The following is a 17,211-nucleotide window of genomic DNA, read 5'->3' on the forward strand; positions in this document are numbered from 1 at the left end:
TCCATCAGGAGCTGAAGAGAGCTTTATGCCTGAAGGAGGACACCATAAATTACTGCAGAACATGCTGATTGTTTCAAAACAGATTTAGCACAAATATCACTTGATATTATTAATATTTAATTAGGATTTGTGCGAACTGAGCTGGGATAATTTGAGTTTCTAGCTCAGGAATAGTGAGACTTAGTTTGAGTTCCACTGTACCACAGGCTACTTGTAAGCCCTGGACAAAGGTTCAGGATGACTGTGTCCCTTCCATCTGTAAGATGAGGGTGACTGAACTTCCCTCAGAGGTACACGGAGGGAAAACTGTATTAAAAGTTACGATATTCCCAAAATCAATGATAACAGCATTGGTTAGCATTCATAAGTGGAAATAAGTTGTTAATGATTTCAGTTTTGCCTTAGAGAGATTTCTTAATGTCTGTAGGGAGAAGTTTGTGTTCTTCCAAATCTAATAGTGTTGGTGATGTCCTCATGGAGGAGATCCAATTCAGTGGAGTTTCAGCTCCTTGGGCCACGGCTGATTTGGGGCCAAACTGTTTAATAATTAAACCAGTCAGGTTAAACAGTTTTCATATTTTGCGAATCTCCATCGTTTACTAGAATTCTGACAACAGCACGAATACAGGAAAAAGCCTAAACCAATACATTTTAGCTATTCTTAACTTTGCTTCCTGTAAAATGCTCCCCTCCATCGAGTTAGTCTTTGAAATGGAAGCTCAGAGCACAGTTTGTATCCCTTCATTGGTTCAGACATTGATATGAATGACTTTAGAAAAATGTGTTGGCTACCACTTGGCAGATTTAATTCAGTACATTATTGTCATTTATAATGCTCAAGAAAATCACAGGATATAAGCACACTGAAATGTTAAAACTTTGCTAATATGAGAGCAGTGATATGCAACTTCCTATAAAACATCAGAAAGTATGTTTGAGTATTTCACTGTGATTTCAAGTAACTTCATGCTGCATTCTCTTAAAAGATTATTGAAAACGTTCAGATAATATTTGAAAGATGTAATTTTTGGATTAAAAAAGGAAACCAGCAAATTAATATGTAAAATTGAATTATTTTAGTTCATTTACAATATCACAAGGCTATATTAATGGAATAATATTGGCTTATGCTTACAGTATTCATCTGATCTTTAATAAATCAAAACATTGCTTTTATTCAAAATTATTAATATAATGAATATAAATACCTTTCTTTTCACTTTTATGTTAAAAGACCCAAAGATTTACATATCCATCAGGCACCATCAAACTATTTAGAAAAATGCAGAAATCTGTATGATGTGAGTTGTCTTCACATTTAATACAATATTTCTGAATATTCCCATTTTCAGCAGGAAAAAAAAAGGCAGCCATCACAACACGACATCTAATAATTTTTTTTCTTTGGCCATTCACTTTTCCATCTGCTTCAAAACACTTGTGATTTTTGAGAAAATGATAACCTTGTGTAATCTGAGCAGGAGGTACTTTTAGGGATCTGAACATGTATTTGATGCCAGCATCAGCAGAGGTCTCTGGGACATATAGATAAGAGTTTTCCAGAGGAATTGCTCAACGACTGATGTATTCAGGCACAGAGTGAAGAGTTGAATATTAACAGAGAAACTCTGATTGCTCGGAAGGGTTGACCCTATCACTGTGAAGCTGGAAATTAGTGCTGCTGCACATATATAAAAGAACAGAGGAGACCTCTCCCTGGCAGAGCTGATGAAAAGAGAAGATCACTGAGCTGCTCAAGGAAGCCAGCACCATGAAGCTGCTCCTGCTGTTCCTGCTCTGTGTTTCCTCCGTTCAGTCCCAGAGCTCTCTTGAGTATGACGACGAGGTTGTAATACTGACATTGATTAATAATTAGTTATAAATAATTAATTTAATTTAATTGTGTGCATGACTTCCTCAGCTTATGTGAGTTAGCTAAATTAGAAGTTGTGGGAAAAGGTGATCCAGTGCATATTCTTTTTCTGATTGAATTGTTCAAAAAATTAACTTTTTATAGGTAACTCCATAATAGTTATTTTCTGAGTTTGGAGATATTTTCTTCTTATTTCTTTTTCTGTAGGGAATGAAGAATATTTGATGGTAAGATTAGTTATTTAGCTGAATTTATTTAAGGATACTAATTTAGCAATCTTGACATATGATGTTACAGACAATTAGTATTTGGTATAAAGGAGTAGAAATGATGTTACAGACAATTAGTATTAGGTATAAAGGAGTAGAAATGTGTAATTAATCATGTTCTGTCTCAGAGACAGTAAAACTTTTCTGCAGAGCCATCAGACACGAGAAAAAACAAAACCAAACAAACTACCAGTTCATACTGGTAGCTTAGCCTTGGAAATTAAAAGGTAACAATTGCTAAACAGAAGGAAAAGCAATGAGAATCAATATAAAATAATGGTTTAATATATTTATTTTTGTTTAAGTAAAATATTTTAGTGGAAAACACAATTTAGAATTTTGGTACACTTTTTTATTGTTTTAAAATCCCTGTAAAAATTGAATTGGTCAGACTTTCTGACAATCTGAGCACTTGTGTCTGCGCATTGGCTACTGATAACACTAATGTGTTAAATCATTTTCAGCAATTCTGTGTTTTGTATGCTGCTTATTTTTGAAACCACTTGAAGCCTCTAATGCTGGATCCTTTCTAATGTTTGTTATTTGGAGCTAAGTCTGAGCAGGATTGGAAACAGCTGTAGGTTTTGATTCAGTAGCTCAAACAACTATTAATTCAAACAGGTTTTTTGGAAAAAATGCTTAGGGACCAGCTCTGATTTCCTTGCTCGTCCTCTTAAGCTTTGCCATTTCTGGCAGATACGGGGAATGTATGCATTAGAGAGAGCCCTACAAACCTTTGAGAGATGTTATTTAATGGTTTTCCTAATTTCACCAGTTAACAGCTGGTATGTGGCTTGAGACCTGATGATATATTTCACTGTGGCCTGATTTTCTGAGACCTTACAAATATTCCTGTAGCCCAATAAAAAACTGAAACTGGGACACTGAAAATGTGCTGCTGAATGCACTTCACAGCCCAAGGATGTCTAATTTTTTTTTTTTTTTTTGGTAGCCTACTACTTCGAGTTTCATGGCGTCTAGTAGCTCTGAACTATGTAAGATTTATTCCTTGGTCAAAATTGGCTATTGAAATATTGGTTTACTTTGGTTTGAAAACTTTTTAGTTTATCTATATCTAGGCATGGAGGGTGTGGCTAGTTTTACAAGGGAGTGGATAGCAATGACTTTTACATAATGTCAGTATAGTTTGCCATTACGGCTCTTTCACTCCGTTCCCTGGTTTTCCTTGCTGTTTAAAATACTAAGTAGTGCTGAATGGACGCTGCACCCTGTGCAGCCCGTTTTGCAGTAGCAATCGCAGATTCAGAGAGTTTCGTCTCTCCTTGGCTGTGCAGGACGAAGGCCCTGTGCTCAACCCCGTGCACAACCCTCGAGGCCACCGACCCCTGGACAAAAGGCGTGAAATGGCACCCACGCCGCGGCCTGTGGCACCTCCCATCAGCGGGGCCGGATACCAGCGCCGGCCCCCGAAGCGGGGCAAGACGGCGGACAAGAAGGAGCAGACCGTCTACCCTGATGAGGGAGGCTGCAAGCATGCACAGGACGAGCTGGTGGGTGTCTGGCTGTTGAGGCAGCTGGTGGCATACTGTGCTTTCCTTCTAGTACAGCCAGCGCGGGAGTTTCCCTTGCCAAATAAAGGAGGGTCATTCATTTAAAGCCGTCCAGCTTTTCTTCACTTTGCTTGGGTTTGCTAGGACTGCATTCAGAAGGGTGATGTGTCAGAGTCCGTGGGTTAGTGGCAGAGTCAGCCTACAGCAAGGATGGGGGGATGAGAGTTGAACTGTAAACCAGGAAAGGAAGTTATCTGTGGGTTAGCCTGTGCCTTCCGCCTGGTTTTGCACAGGTAAGTATTCAGGACAGGAAAAACCTCTGCAGAAGTGCTGGATTGCATTTCAGACAATCTTAAGGAACCCTAGGGACCAAAAAAAAAACCCCATCCTCCCATGTCTTTCTTAAAATTAGTTTCAAAATGTAGTTCTACTCTACCCTCAGTCACGGCTGCAGCTCTTACTGCACACAACCACGCTTGACACCCAGCACACCCCTTGCTGCCTTGCAGCAGCCTATCACACTGTCTCTGCCATGATCCCTGCTGGAAAATGCAAGCTGTAGCAATGCTGAGAGGCATCTTAGTGACTGAGTACAAGTTTGAGTGTGGAGGCTGCTAACAAATGAAGTTTGTTAAAGCTTATCTAGATGCTTAAGTATCTGCTCTCACATTACAAACTCCTTGCTGTGTTCAAAGGCATGGCTGTTCACTGATGGGACTAGAACGTCTTTACTTTTAGTCACAGCCCTTTTTTCTTCTTTTAAGGGAGTGCTGTGTCCGACTGGATGTGAGCTGCGGACCACACTGCTAAAACAGGAAAAAACAGTGAAACCAGTCATTAATGATCTAAAAGTTAAAGTGAACACTCTTTCAGAGAGCTCCTCAACTTTCTTTGAATATGTGACCGTTCTAGAAGATAAATTGGTAAAGAGGCAAAAACAAAGAAAAGGTATGCTATTTCTATGGACTACTAGTGTAAATGGCATTGAAGTTTTATTGGCATTCGTCCAGTTACTTTTTAGTGGAACTTCTTAAAAAAATTAAAAATACCATGGAATATCTAGCAAAGCAGGATTCTGTGACTGCAGCCTCTTAAATCCTTAAAAACATCCTTTGAGAGAGCAAAGGAATGGATCTCATATTAAGGCAAGATTCATATGAGGCCTCTACATCATTCACATGTTCCCCTTACCTGTTTTCCTATGTCCATCCAATCCATTTATGACCAGCCTCTGGATTGGCACCATGGCTCCCCAGAAAGAAGAGAATTACTGCTCTTTGGCAGAGTAAAGCACCACTGATAGATCTTAGCTAGCAAAGAAACACCAGTACACATGTACCCCTTCCCTGAGACTATCTGCATAGTTTTTGCACACTGTAGAAAAGTAAGCAAAAGAAATGCCCTTCCGTTATTCCTTCCTAGTGGCATCTCAAATTGTACTTATAAACTGCTCTTTATAATTTCCTAACTGGGAAGTATGTTGAAAACTAATCTGCTTTTCATCTCTTTGCTCTTCTAGACAATGATGATTTACTTTCTCAGTACAACACAGAAGTGGAATTGCAGTATAGTTATATAAAGGATAATCTGGACAATAACATCCCATCTAGCCTCAGGGTCCTGCGTGCAGTTGTGGATACTTTGCATAAAAAGATACAGAAACTGGAAAATGCCATTGCAACCCAGGTGGATTACTGCCGTTCCCCATGTACTGTTTCCTGTAATATTCCTGTGGTTTCAGGCAAAGGTACCCATTCAACTCTAATGACATCTTTTCTGCCATTTATGTCACTGTGCAAATTGGTAGATGCATCTGAAGCCTGTACAATTGACTAGGGTATTAGGAAAGATGGAAATCCTAGAACAACAAAAATCTTTTCTGGATCACTATATAGGTCAGACCAAAGATCCTCTTATCCAATACCAGTCTTCATAAGACCGGTTGGATTTTAAAGAAATATGTGCTTCAGGGCCTTTGTAAGGTGGAAGTGATACTTTTGTGACTATCATAGTACTCTTGATTCTTTTTCGTCAAGAAAGGTTCTTCTTTCAAAAGCTTGTCTAGTTCAAGAAGTCATTGTAAGGTATACAGTGTTGCATCACTTAGTTTGAAGTTTCAGAAATTCCTCTTTGGAAAAGCTGCATGGTGCAGTATTCTTTCTTCTATGATTCTTTCACTTGGTGTATTACAAAAATCAAAATGAAAGTAAAACATTATCTATAAGTATTTAAAACTGTTCCCATATAACAGCAAACCAAAAGATAAGAAAACTCTTCAACTTCACAGATCTTACAGTAATAGTCTCTGTTTTATTCTTGCAGAATGTGAGGATATCATCAGAAAGGGAGGCGAGACATCCGAAATGTACCTCATCCAGCCAGATCCTTTCGTCAAGCCATACAGAGTATACTGTGACATGGAAACCGACAATGGAGGTTAGTGTGAAATAACTATGTTGTTATAATATTAATTTATCGATGCTACCAAAAAATCAAATTATTAATTTGTATTTTATACAAATAAATATGAAATTTTACCTTTTGTAATTACTTGATAATTAAATCTGATTGACTCATTCAGGGAAGTCTTGTTGAGGTCATCTGCTGATGCAGAATAGGATACTTCTATAGTGAAACTGGAAATAAATTGTTTATATATCTGACTATGACCATCATGGATGGTGCATAGGTAGGCAGACAAGCACAGCCTGGCTCATTTCTTACCCTGTCACTTGACAAAAGACCAGGGCTGTCCTTCAAGTTCTGCTTTTTCCTCCTTTCCTTATGAAGCGAGGTTCTACTTAAGTGTGAGCAAAAGGGGCAAAGCTAAGCTCAAAAGCAGTGAAAGGACCTGCTGCAAGGAAGCCATGTGCTCCTGTGCTCCTGAGGTGAAGTTAAAAGGGCTGTCTCTTAATGTTAGATGCTCCTTTTGTATTGGCAATTTAATCTAACTACTCTTGCTTCTGCAGGCTGGACTTTGATTCAGAACCGCCAGGACGGCAGTGTTAATTTCGGAAGAGTATGGGACCAATATAAAAAAGGATTTGGAAATGTTGCAAAGAGTGGAGGGAAGAACTACTGTGATACACCAGGTAAAACACCGAGCACAAAATGCAAAGAGCTGTTCTTACTGAAACCGTTTTCTCCTATTTTTTGAAGCTTTTACATATTTTTATAATTAACTAATCCACTTCAGTAGACCTACAGGCAAATTATAAAGTTGCCTTGAAGTTTATTGTGAAGTCTGTTTCACAGAGCTCTCACTTGTTGCTTCTCAGGTGAATATTGGCTTGGAAATGACAAGATCAGCCAGCTCACGAAAATAGGGCCCACTGAAGTTCTAATTGAAATGGAGGACTGGAATGGTGATAAAGTATCAGCTCATTATGGAGGTTTCACCATACAGAATGAAGGAAACAAGTATCAGCTGTCAGTTAGTAACTACAAAGGCACTGCAGGCAATGCGCTGATGGAAGGAGCTTCCCAATTGCATGGAGAAAACAGGACAATGACAATTCACAATGGCATGTACTTCAGTACTTATGACAGAGACAATGACGGATGGTATGTACTTGCACTAGACATTTAAGATAAAAATAGAGCTGAATATAGAATATTTCTGTAATTTGCCACAAGTTTTCACAGCATTTTGTAGTATGTCAAAATATGTTCTGTCCCTGCACGTTACCAGCTAAATGTCTATGGAGTTCTCTTGGCATAGCCAAGGACAGGTAAAACTATGTATTAGGTTAGTGACGGTCCACAACCAAGTAAGGAGCAAGCATGCTGAATTTCTGAATTTTATTGATTCTATGAATGACTTCCCTAAAAAAAAAAAAAAAAAAAAGACAGCAGCAGTGCTGAGGACACTAAGCAGGAATATTGGTACTTACTCCAGTAAAATATAATGGATCCTGAAGAAAAAGGCAATGCTCTGCTTACTCAAAGACAGGAGCTCAGTTGTAAAAGTACATAATAGAGCATTGTATCTCTAATCTGTACTTAATACCTGATTACATATTCATGAATAAAGGAATTGTTTAGGTTGAGGAAGATATACATTTCTCATTGCTTTCTATCTTTAAATGTAATTGATATTGTAATTATCATTATGAAGTGCAAATAACCACAGTTATCAATCAGTAAACTAAAATGATATTCCCAATGAGGTGCAATTAAAATTTGATTTGTTTTTCTTAGCTGCTTTATCTTCTGAGTGGACCATGTAGCACATGCTTGTGATGGTTAATCCTTTTTAGAAAGTTCAGAGAGGACTTAAATTGTTTATTATGGTTTGAAAATTTCAGTACACAAAGGCAGGTATATGTACTGTGTTGATCTGTTAGCCTGTATTACAGACGTCACTCTCAATGCCTTTTTTTCCCCCCCTCATCAGGTTAACCTTAGATCCAAGAAAACAGTGCTCCAAACAAGATGGTGGTGGATGGTGGTACAACCGCTGCCACTCAGCCAACCCCAATGGCAGATACTACTGGGGAGGGACCTACAGCTGGGACATGGCAAAACATGGGACAGATGATGGTGTCGTATGGATGAACTGGAAAGGGTCGTGGTATTCAATGAAGAAAATGAGCATGAAAATCCGGCCGTACTTTCCACAGTAACCATTATCAAAATGTACAGAATCAGAGGTTTTCTTTTAGTATTTGTATGTGGTTATCTTTCTAGTGTGGTGCTCAGTCTTATCTTTACATATGAGAACCAAATCTGTATGTACAACCATATTGTGACCTAAAGTGAAAAGCTGTGTCAAATATAAACCTGAATCTGTCCAATGAAAATAACTCACCAGTGTATTTTTCCCATTTTTCATTTGTGCATAAGACAGAATTAACTATTATTGAATAACACTGATAAAATAAAGCCAACTTGTTTCGCTCTTTTATAAAGGTCTTCTGTATCTTTTTTAAAGAGGGAGAGGATTATTTCTAAGTGTTTTCTAAAAACTAATGAAATCTTAAAACTAAAGTATTCTTCATATTTTTCTTAACTATTCATGCATAATCTGGGGAGAAGAAAATGCATTCCATTAAATAAGAGGCAGTTATCTTCTTTTGTATTATAAAAGTAACAATAACTACCTGTGTAAAAAGTTGAGAAGAAATAGAAGTGAAAAGAGTATTGAGCAAATAAATCACTGTTCCCTTGGCTCAAATCCTGTTGCTGGATAAAATATATCCTTTTCTGGGACCTGGTCATGTACTTGCTTTCACACATACGTGTTTTTTACACAATCCCTATCATGGGACTGGAGTAATTAATGTCTCCAATCAGAGTAGTGGAGGTTGAATATTTCATCCAACCTAGTATTCTATGCTCCCTTGAGCAGACAAAGACAAGACTGCCCAACCCTGGTAGACAGGATGAACATCTCTCAAAGGGGTCTGCCTTCCTCCACAAAGGAAGGGACTCAGATCACTAGGGGTGGATGGATCCCATCTGAAACCTTTAGTGTTTATTTAATCTGTGAAGCCCAGAAGGACAAGAAGGAGACATAACGGCAGCTTCTCACTGAGGGAGCACAAATGTTCAACTCCACACAGGCAGGCTTCCACTGAGGCTAAGGAGCAAAAACTTAATGTGCAAGTGGAAATCTGTTTTCCAAAAGCACAGACCCCCTCCTCACACATGAGTGTAAAGATGTCTTTGCTCTTCAGCAATCTTTCTGAAAAGAGTAGACAGCGGCTGTATTTGAGAAGCACTGAAAAAAAGGCTAAACATGAGCTGCTTTACCAGTATTTGATGAGCTTGTTAAATGGTATGCAACACGTCAGTGAGATTAGAGGTAAGGAAGTTTGCTCATGCCTCTTTCTAGAACCACAGAAATATCACTCAGTGTAAATACTTTTCTAATGTTATGCCGTAAAGTATAAAGGTAAATACAATGTGGTCTTCTGTAATTGTGTGACCAATATAACTGATATTCCATGCAGCCAGCTTTTTTCTATAAGATCCTTACCACACACTGTCAGCAAGCTGATTTAACCCCCTTGCCCTTGGAAGAATTCTTGTTTGGCATATGTGCTGAGAAACATTCAGGTAGTTCCTCATCTTGCTTGTTCTGGTTAGTCACAACCTTTTAATGGTTGATAGAAAATAATAGCCTGTTTTGGAAGTGGCATTTTGATGAGTTATCATAGAGTTGCCTTATTTTGAAGCTACTACGTCTATATTTATAAAATCAAAGCTTAGGAGATTCTTACAAGTCAGTCCTAAAATGCATGCATTCTTTATCAAAGTGTACTCCATGTTGGATGTGTGGCAAAAGTGAGAACCCACACCCCCCTTGGTTCTGTCTGAGAGCTGATTCCCACTGCTGTTGTGCTCCCCTTGAAATGGAAATGAAATTGTGAATGTTGAACTTGGTTAGACTTTTATAGTCCATGTCAGTGGAGGCAGGATGTGAACATACTTCTAAATATTTTTACTTCTTTAACACCCCTAAAACAAAGTAAATAATTCAACTTAAAAATTTTTATCTCAAGTCAATGTGTGAGCTGACAAAGACGTAGACAAATTTCATATCAAAAGGGTTTTTAAATCCATATTTACTTGTCAGTTAAAAATAAAATCAAAAAAGTCTTGTTGATAATTAATCATTTTTTTTATTTTTTAATCTCCAAATGTGCTCAGTTGCCTTCAGATCCATGGGGTAAAAGTTCATCATACATACATATATAAAAAAATCTTTTCAACTTGTAGTCATAACACACATTAAATGCCTGACTTTCTACAGGGTTTCTATGGGCCTGATTTTCATTTTAACAGTTTTTAGGGAATAATCAGAGGCTTTAAATGGCAGCCAGACTATGCCGTTTTCAATCTCGTAAGGGACATTGTACCTGGGGTCATAGTGGCCACCTGGGTAGTAAATGCCATTGAGGTTGGCAGCCTGGCAGCTGTTGTACCACCAGCCCCCCCCATACATCTCAGCACAGTTCTCCTCCCAGCGGTCCTGGTCCCGGTCAAAGGTGCTGAACTTCATCTGGGCATGGGATGTGTACTCAGTGCCCTCTTCCAGCCAGCCAGCCACCAGGGCATCTCCAGCAGTGCCCTCATAGGAAGACACGGCCAGGGTGTACCCTTCAGCTTCAGACCCTACGTGCATGAAATACTCTGCAAACACAGCATTTCCATCCCAGTCCTCTAACTCTACCCGAAGCACAGTATCATTCTGAGTCAGCAAGTGGAGGTTTTCATTGCCCAGCCAAAACTCTCCTCGCCCCCTGCCATCCACGCTGCCGAAACCTTTCTTGTAGTCTTGCCAGGTCCGGTTAAAATTCACTGATCCATCCATTCTTTGTTGGATCAATAGCCATCCTCCCAAAGTGGTCTCTTGGTCGCAATAAACTGACAAAACCTTATTGGATCCCGCTGGCTTGATTTTGAAAATGCCACTTTTGGCACCAGAAGTGTGTTTCTGGCGGATATCAGCACAGTCTAAAAAAAAAAGTTGATCTGGTTTGACAGAAGTTATCAGCAAAATTTAAAAAAAGGTTCAGAGGAATCCAAATACCAATAGCTCAGAGGAAAATTGTTAAACACGTCTTGGACTATGCTAGGTATAGTGACAGGCAACATTAAAAAGAATTCAGGAAAGAAAACTTTACATATTTTTTAAATTGTGAATTGTCTATGTAATACCCAAGTATTAATGAAATATTTTCCCTTTTGTTTCCGAGGTGGTAACAAACAGACACAGTGCTTGCATTTAATCATCACACTGTTGTACTACAGTATCTAAAATCAATGTGTCAGTTGGGTTATGGATGGAGTTTGGCTCCATTACCTCAATAACTACCTTTCCCAGTGCTGGGTGTCCTTCGCTTCCCTCCTGATGGTCTGAAGCTGCGTGCCTGAAAGTCTGGGGTGTCCTCTGCACTCTGCTCATGTTCCAACCCACCTAGCTGCTCATTTATTTCACGGATCTTTACTGATTTGGTTTCAAAAGCAGAGCCTCCCTTCTTGAAATTAGAAGAGCTGGTTGCTACAGTCTTGGAGTGACTTGCACTGCCAGATGGGAATCCAGATGGCTGAAGTCTTCCAAAGTCATCTTCCTCCTCCTCTCCTAAGTCTCCAAATTTGTCTTTCCCCCCATAAGCTCCTGTACCTATGTGGCTACTGCCTGTGCCAGTTGTGCGTCTGTTGGTTATGAAGCTGCTAGAACTGCTAACGTGCTTAGTGGATGGAGAGTCAGGGGTAAAAAATGACTCTAGCTCAGGGAATACAGTCTCTAGCTTGTGCAAGCCATCTGCACCACTGAAATGGTAGGTGCTCCCTTCCCCTCCAACATTTCCAGGTAAATAGGAGCAGTCTGAGCCATCAGAAGAGACTGTTTTCTCAACTACTTCTTCTCTAGGGCCATCAGGCCCAGAGACAATTTTTCTGGTGGTAGTTTTGGTGCATCTACGAACAGCAGAGGTTTTGTCTTCCAGACTAAGGGTTTCTCTCCTATGAGTAGGAATAACTAATTTTCTGGGGGATGAAGATTCATCCCCCCTTGCTTCTGCCGTGTGATACGAGCTGTCACCTCGGGAGGGTTTCGTGTCTGTTTCTGGTCTTTCTAATACCACTTCCATCTGCTTGATGTCATTAATTATGTTCAGAGCTTGCATTTCTGGGAGAGGCTTATGCTTAAAATGATCAGGAACATTAGAGTCCTTAAGTGGCCTCATTTTCAGTGTGCTCAAGGTAGTTGCTTGAAGCTCTGGGTGCAAGTTGATGGAGTTGGCTTGGGCAAGGTGCTTCTGGATGTTGTCGTAGCTTTCTTTGTCCACCTTGTAATCAAAACTTCTAGCACAGGTTCCTGTGCAAGCTCGTATCTTAATATCAATGTCCACCTACATAACCAGAGAGAAGTAATTTGGTTAGGGACCTTTCCCAACTTTCTCAAGCAAGGATATCTTCCACTGAACAGGGGAAAGATGAGAGCTGCCCTAGTACCTCCCACCTACAGCTGAGCTTTTCCAAAGTTCGGTTTTGATGTCATCATAGGTTTATTTTTCCATTGTAAATACAACAGTGCAATAGCACCATGCATGTGAGTTATATGGAAAAGAACATTGTAGAAGGTTCCCAGTCTCTGCTACCTTTATTTTTTTGGGGTTTAGAGGTGTCTTCCTGGTTTTGGAAGGAGTGCTGCAGAGTTGGACGTGTCCATGGGGACTGGGGCAGAAATGGGCCCTCCAAAATGAGGGCAAGATTCTCATGGGGTTACCATTGCTTTCTCAAATGATCCAAATGATGGATTTCTGTTCTAGGAATCAAAATGATCCTTTGAGCAAAACCACTGTTTGTGCCATGACTTTTCCTTGCATTACCATCAGAAGAACTGGCTGCAACCTGGGAGCATAGGTTCTCATGCCAGCCCTAGCTGTGGGCAGCAGTGGCAGCACTGGGAATGAACAGAGCACGTCCCCTTTCTAACTGCTCAGCAGCTCCTTACAGGAGGAGAAGCTCCTCATACAGAAGCAGTTATCAGCAGAGGGAGCATCCTTGTGGCCTGAGAGAGATGCAGCAGATGGGACTAGAAACTCATGGAACTCACGCTGGCTCCTACAGAGCAGAAGTGGAAAATCAGGATGGATAGGCAGCAACTCACTTGGGGATTTGTCTCAGTAAGTCAAGTCCTGTGAGAGTTGTACCATGTTTTCTCCCAGCTGGAGCACTGCTCTCCATAATGGACAGATCCCCTTTCTGTAGCTAAGCACTGGAGAGAATGGGAAGTGCACAGCAGACACCTACCTCTAAGCGCTTCATCTCCACCACTTGCTCCTGGATGCTGCTCTGCAGAGCTTTAATTCTGTTCACTTGAGTGACAACTCTCTGCTTTAATGTCACAATTCTCCGTCTCAGTTCTCCTGACAGGCGACCGTAAGTCTCATCAAGCTCTGAAACAAAAATGCCTCACAGTCAACTATGCCCATTATATGCTTTTCTTTCCTAAATATGTATCATATTTTAAAATATGTAATTAAATACATAATTGAGAACATATTTCTCATAGTACTGAGCAGATTAAATTAATTTTTGCTAACTAGTTAAGTCTATTAATATGATTGTTCTGTTTCCTGATAATAATATCCAGTGCAGCCTGTACTTTCACTACGTATGGCTTATCCACAAAAAAGTAGTAATTCAGTAATGGATAATAAAACTGGGCGCAAGATACTCACCCTGAGCACTGTCCAGGTTTGGTTTCAGTGCATTTACAGTTTCCACAATTATCTGATTGGATCTTTTATAGTTGTTTTGATTATCTGAGAGCAGTTTCTTGATTTTGTCTATTCTTTGACCGAACTCCTTGTCCTTTTCATCAATCAGTCCTTGCATTCTGCATCCTGATGGACATTTGATACCCTAGAATTGAAAGGGGGAAGTAATTGTGCTAAAATCCTCAAGAGTAAACATATTGTATAATGGATTCTGGGAAGCACATACTCAGAAACCTGCCGTAACCATGGGGTGTGGAACAAGTAAATCTCTAGTTTCCCTTCTCCTCTGCTCCTCATGGGTGAGATTTTTTGGCAGATATATGTATATTTCCTAAAGGTATGCTGCAAGAAGTCTGTCATCCAGTTTGAGGGAGGATGTTAGAGGCTAGCATTTTTAAGCAAAGTTTTCCTCAGAAAAGCTTAATGTTCTGACAGACTCAAGCTCTTTGCCAAGAAGTCATCACATAAATGTTGCATAGAAAAGGACTGAGGTGCAAGATGCAAGAAAGAGAGAAATTAATAGTTTATATACAAAAACATCTGGTCAATTATTATGAAACATTTACCAAGCATCTTGTAATCTGACTTCCTAAAAATTAACTAGTGAGTGGTTGTGAGTATGTGATTTCTAGCTACTTCTTTTCTTTCTCTCACAATTCTCTTTCTGGTGCCTTTCCTTTATGAACTCCAAAAGCGGCAACACCAAAATTCTGAAAAGAAACAGTTCTTATGTTTTTTTACAACGAGCCTTTGTTTATCTAATCTGTCTTTTCCAGACTTACTTTCTCTTCTCATTCTGCACCCCTGCAAACTTCTCCCTGTTTCTTTTGTCTTCATTTTTCCCTTTTTTCTTTTGCTTCCCACAGGGGATCTGTGCAGGCTGCCCTGACCTGAAGCATTACCTCGGCCCTAACGCTGAACCCCATGCTAGGCTGTGGCACCTGATGTATGCTGCAGCTGCTGGTCCAGCTGCTGGTCCAGCTGTTGATCCAGCTGCTGCTCCAGCTGAGGCCCACGTGTGCCCTACGGACGGGTCCCCCTTTCCCCCCAGTGTCAATGGCTCACCCAGTCGTCGTTCGCACACAAGGGCCAGCTCTTCTCAGACTGGCAGCTGGACGGGGACTTGTGCTCCACAATCCTGGGGCCACGCACTCCTCCACCTATCTGCTCAAAGGCATTCTCTCCATCTTGTGCCTGCCGGGAGGAAAAAGGGGAAGAGTAAAACCAAGGTTCAGTGACCAGCTGTCAAGGAAGCAGAAGCACAAGGCTGATGTCCTCACACACTCAGCTGGTGGGTGGCAATCACAGCCATATGGTAAGCATCACACCCACCAGTGCAAGGATTTTATTCCAGCATTTCTTGTAAGATATTATATTGTTTGTTTTGTCAGAATAAAGCTTTGCATCTCTTAAATTTAATGCTTTCATGTAGAGAGCCAGTGATGCTCAGGATATGTTATGAGAATATCATTCCACAGAAATTTTGTCCTGTGTGTAAATATAAAATTAACTTGAAATTAGACTGAAACTGGAAAATTAAAAATAAATACTTAAAAAATACTATTCCCATTAGCTGTAACACTCTAAAATTCTTATTGTCACTTTACCACATTCAGTCTACACAAAAGTAGCTTACAGATATATGAGTTTTTCCACTAGTATTTCTGATTTTAATCATAGTTCCTAACTAGAAGCTTGTAACAGGCTTTTGCTTGACAAAAAGAGCAAGAAAGCTACTAACAGAATTAAAAAAACAATTTCAGTGATGGACGGATTTCACTGTGTTAATGGAAAGAAGAAAAATAAATACACCGAGGTTTTCTTCAAACCTGAGGAGAAAAAGTGATATATGCAAGCTAATTCCAGTCCAAAACACAAAAAGATTTCTGCAGTGTTATCACTTAGTAAAAGACCATAAATTTTTTTTTCTTTTTTTTTCATTAAAGAAAGCTGTGTTTAAGATGTAATTACATCTGACTGGAATCCTCTGTGCACCTTTTGTGCTTTTCAAACATTATAATTAATGCTTGAAAATATTAATGACTATTTCTTATTATGATTGATGATTAATGCTGAAGCTGAGAAAGTGATCCTAACTCTAATCTCCAGGGTCAGAACCACTCTGAGGAACTGGAATATTTTTATTAAAATCAGCAGATTCAAGTTCAGTAGTTTGATTAATTAATGATTTGATCTGGTCCAAGTGCCTCCTAAAAGTAGCACATATATCCAAAAATGCCCTTTAGGCATTGACAACTCCAATATGACTGCTTCTGTTTTGTCCCAACTGCTTCATATAATTTCTGTCATTTGTTAAAACAGGCAATTTCTTTAAAAAAAAAACCTCAAAAACACAGTCACAAAGAAAAATGTAAAGAATATAACATAATATTATGGACTGAGTCCTCCATGGGGGAAAAAACCCCAGTTATATTAGCACAGTTGAAAATCAAGGTTATCTCCTTCCTTATCAAAAATTTGATTCTCACTTAGCAGTAGTTTAAGCTGATGTTGCTGCTACAACAATCCTTGTTTTTAAACGTGTCTTTCATAATAAAGGTATTGTGTGTCATTTGTAGGTAGAAGATCCTGCTGAAATACTGTCCAAAGGAAAGCACAATTCATCCCAATAAGCATGAAAATTCCTGAAAGGCTGGAGCCACTAGCATCCAGCCAGTTATGTTTAAGTCTCAGAGCATCACCTATGATTGTTTGAATTCATGTAAATGGATTTGCTTTGATGCTCCTGAAGCCTGGCAGATTCAGCAAAACCTAGTTAAGCAAAACTATAGAGGGCTAGATACTCCAAAAGTAGTGATGAAACTCCATCAGTGGTTACACTAAGCTGCTGCATATGTGTGTGCACTGAATTTCACAAGCTAGGTGATAGACAAAATTTATCTATCTCATGAATGAACATTAAATAAATGCTTACTATTCAAAGCAGAAAGATACAAAAAGAATCAGGTAAGCAAATTCATACCCAGGCTATGCTGAGGCACAGGAGCACACAGAGGATCCTCACAGGTATCATCTTCAGGAGAAGAGCAAGAACTCTGACTGAAAGGATGCTTTTTGCCAGTCTTTTAGTGCAATTTAAACCCGAATGTGAAGCTGAGATTAATCATTATGCTCCCTTCTGTTTGTAGAAAAAACACACCACATGCCCCCCTCCCGTTTTGGTGATTACCTAAGGCCTCTTGCACAAGTTTCTGGAGTTATTTGCTCCAGATAAGTTTGTTCAATGGCAACATGCGGGCAACACCAAGAATTCCAGGAAAACATTCTGTCTAAAACTGTTTCTTGTAACTGGACAGTCAACC

At 39.6% G+C, this 17,211-nt stretch overlaps 2 protein-coding genes across 3 annotated transcripts; one reads left to right on the top strand and one right to left on the bottom strand.

The window, feature by feature from the left end:
- The first annotated feature begins 1,742 nt into the window (after positions 1–1,742).
- On the top strand, positions 1,743–8,562 carry FGB (fibrinogen beta chain). The gene is made up of 8 exons (XM_041479902.1): positions 1,743–1,846; positions 3,438–3,653; positions 4,418–4,601; positions 5,173–5,400; positions 5,976–6,089; positions 6,623–6,745; positions 6,932–7,217; positions 8,050–8,562. The coding sequence occupies exons 1-8, from the start codon at positions 1,772–1,774 to the stop codon at positions 8,276–8,278; spliced, it is 1,455 nt and encodes a 484-aa protein (XP_041335836.1). The 5' UTR covers positions 1,743–1,771; the 3' UTR covers positions 8,279–8,562.
- Positions 8,563–10,296: 1,734 nt separating this feature from the next.
- On the bottom strand, positions 10,297–16,952 carry FGA (fibrinogen alpha chain). 2 transcript variants are annotated; one of them, XM_041480170.1, is made up of 6 exons: positions 16,872–16,952; positions 14,954–15,082; positions 13,850–14,033; positions 13,419–13,564; positions 11,476–12,514; positions 10,297–11,114 (listed from the first exon to the last, which is right to left on the bottom strand). In XM_041480170.1, exons 1-6 carry the CDS (start codon positions 16,920–16,922, stop codon positions 10,405–10,407), a joined length of 2,259 nt encoding a protein of 752 aa, XP_041336104.1. In that variant the 5' UTR covers positions 16,923–16,952; the 3' UTR covers positions 10,297–10,404. The 2 variants fall into 2 exon arrangements, with proteins under 2 accessions (XP_041336104.1, XP_041336103.1); XM_041480169.1 differs by having other exon boundaries at positions 11,005–11,114; positions 11,464–12,514; positions 16,872–16,940.
- Between the last annotated feature and the right edge of the window lie 259 nt (positions 16,953–17,211).

Source organism: Pyrgilauda ruficollis, unplaced genomic scaffold (genome assembly GCF_017590135.1).
Source record: "Pyrgilauda ruficollis isolate IOZ18807 unplaced genomic scaffold, ASM1759013v1 scaffold5, whole genome shotgun sequence".
NCBI classification, from domain to species: Eukaryota; Metazoa; Chordata; class Aves; order Passeriformes; family Passeridae; genus Pyrgilauda; species Pyrgilauda ruficollis.

Excerpts from the sequence above, each read along its gene's own strand:
- FGB (XM_041479902.1), top strand. The coding sequence starts at position 1,772 with ATGAAGCTGCTCCTGCTGTTCCTGCTCTGTGTTTCCTCCGTTCAGTCC. Across the intron at positions 6,090-6,622 it reads CATGGAAACCGACAATGGAG|GCTGGACTTTGATTCAGAAC; the intron begins GTTAGTGTGAAA and ends TTGCTTCTGCAG. Across the intron at positions 6,746-6,931 it reads GAACTACTGTGATACACCAG|GTGAATATTGGCTTGGAAAT; the intron begins GTAAAACACCGA and ends GTTGCTTCTCAG.
- FGA (XM_041480170.1), bottom strand. The coding sequence starts at position 16,922 with ATGATACCTGTGAGGATCCTCTGTGTGCTCCTGTGCCTCAGCATAGCC. Across the intron at positions 14,034-14,953 it reads TGTGTGCGAACGACGACTGG|GGTATCAAATGTCCATCAGG; the intron begins GTGAGCCATTGA and ends TTTCAATTCTAG. Across the intron at positions 12,515-13,418 it reads TGGAGATGAAGCGCTTAGAG|GTGGACATTGATATTAAGAT; the intron begins GTAGGTGTCTGC and ends CTGGTTATGTAG.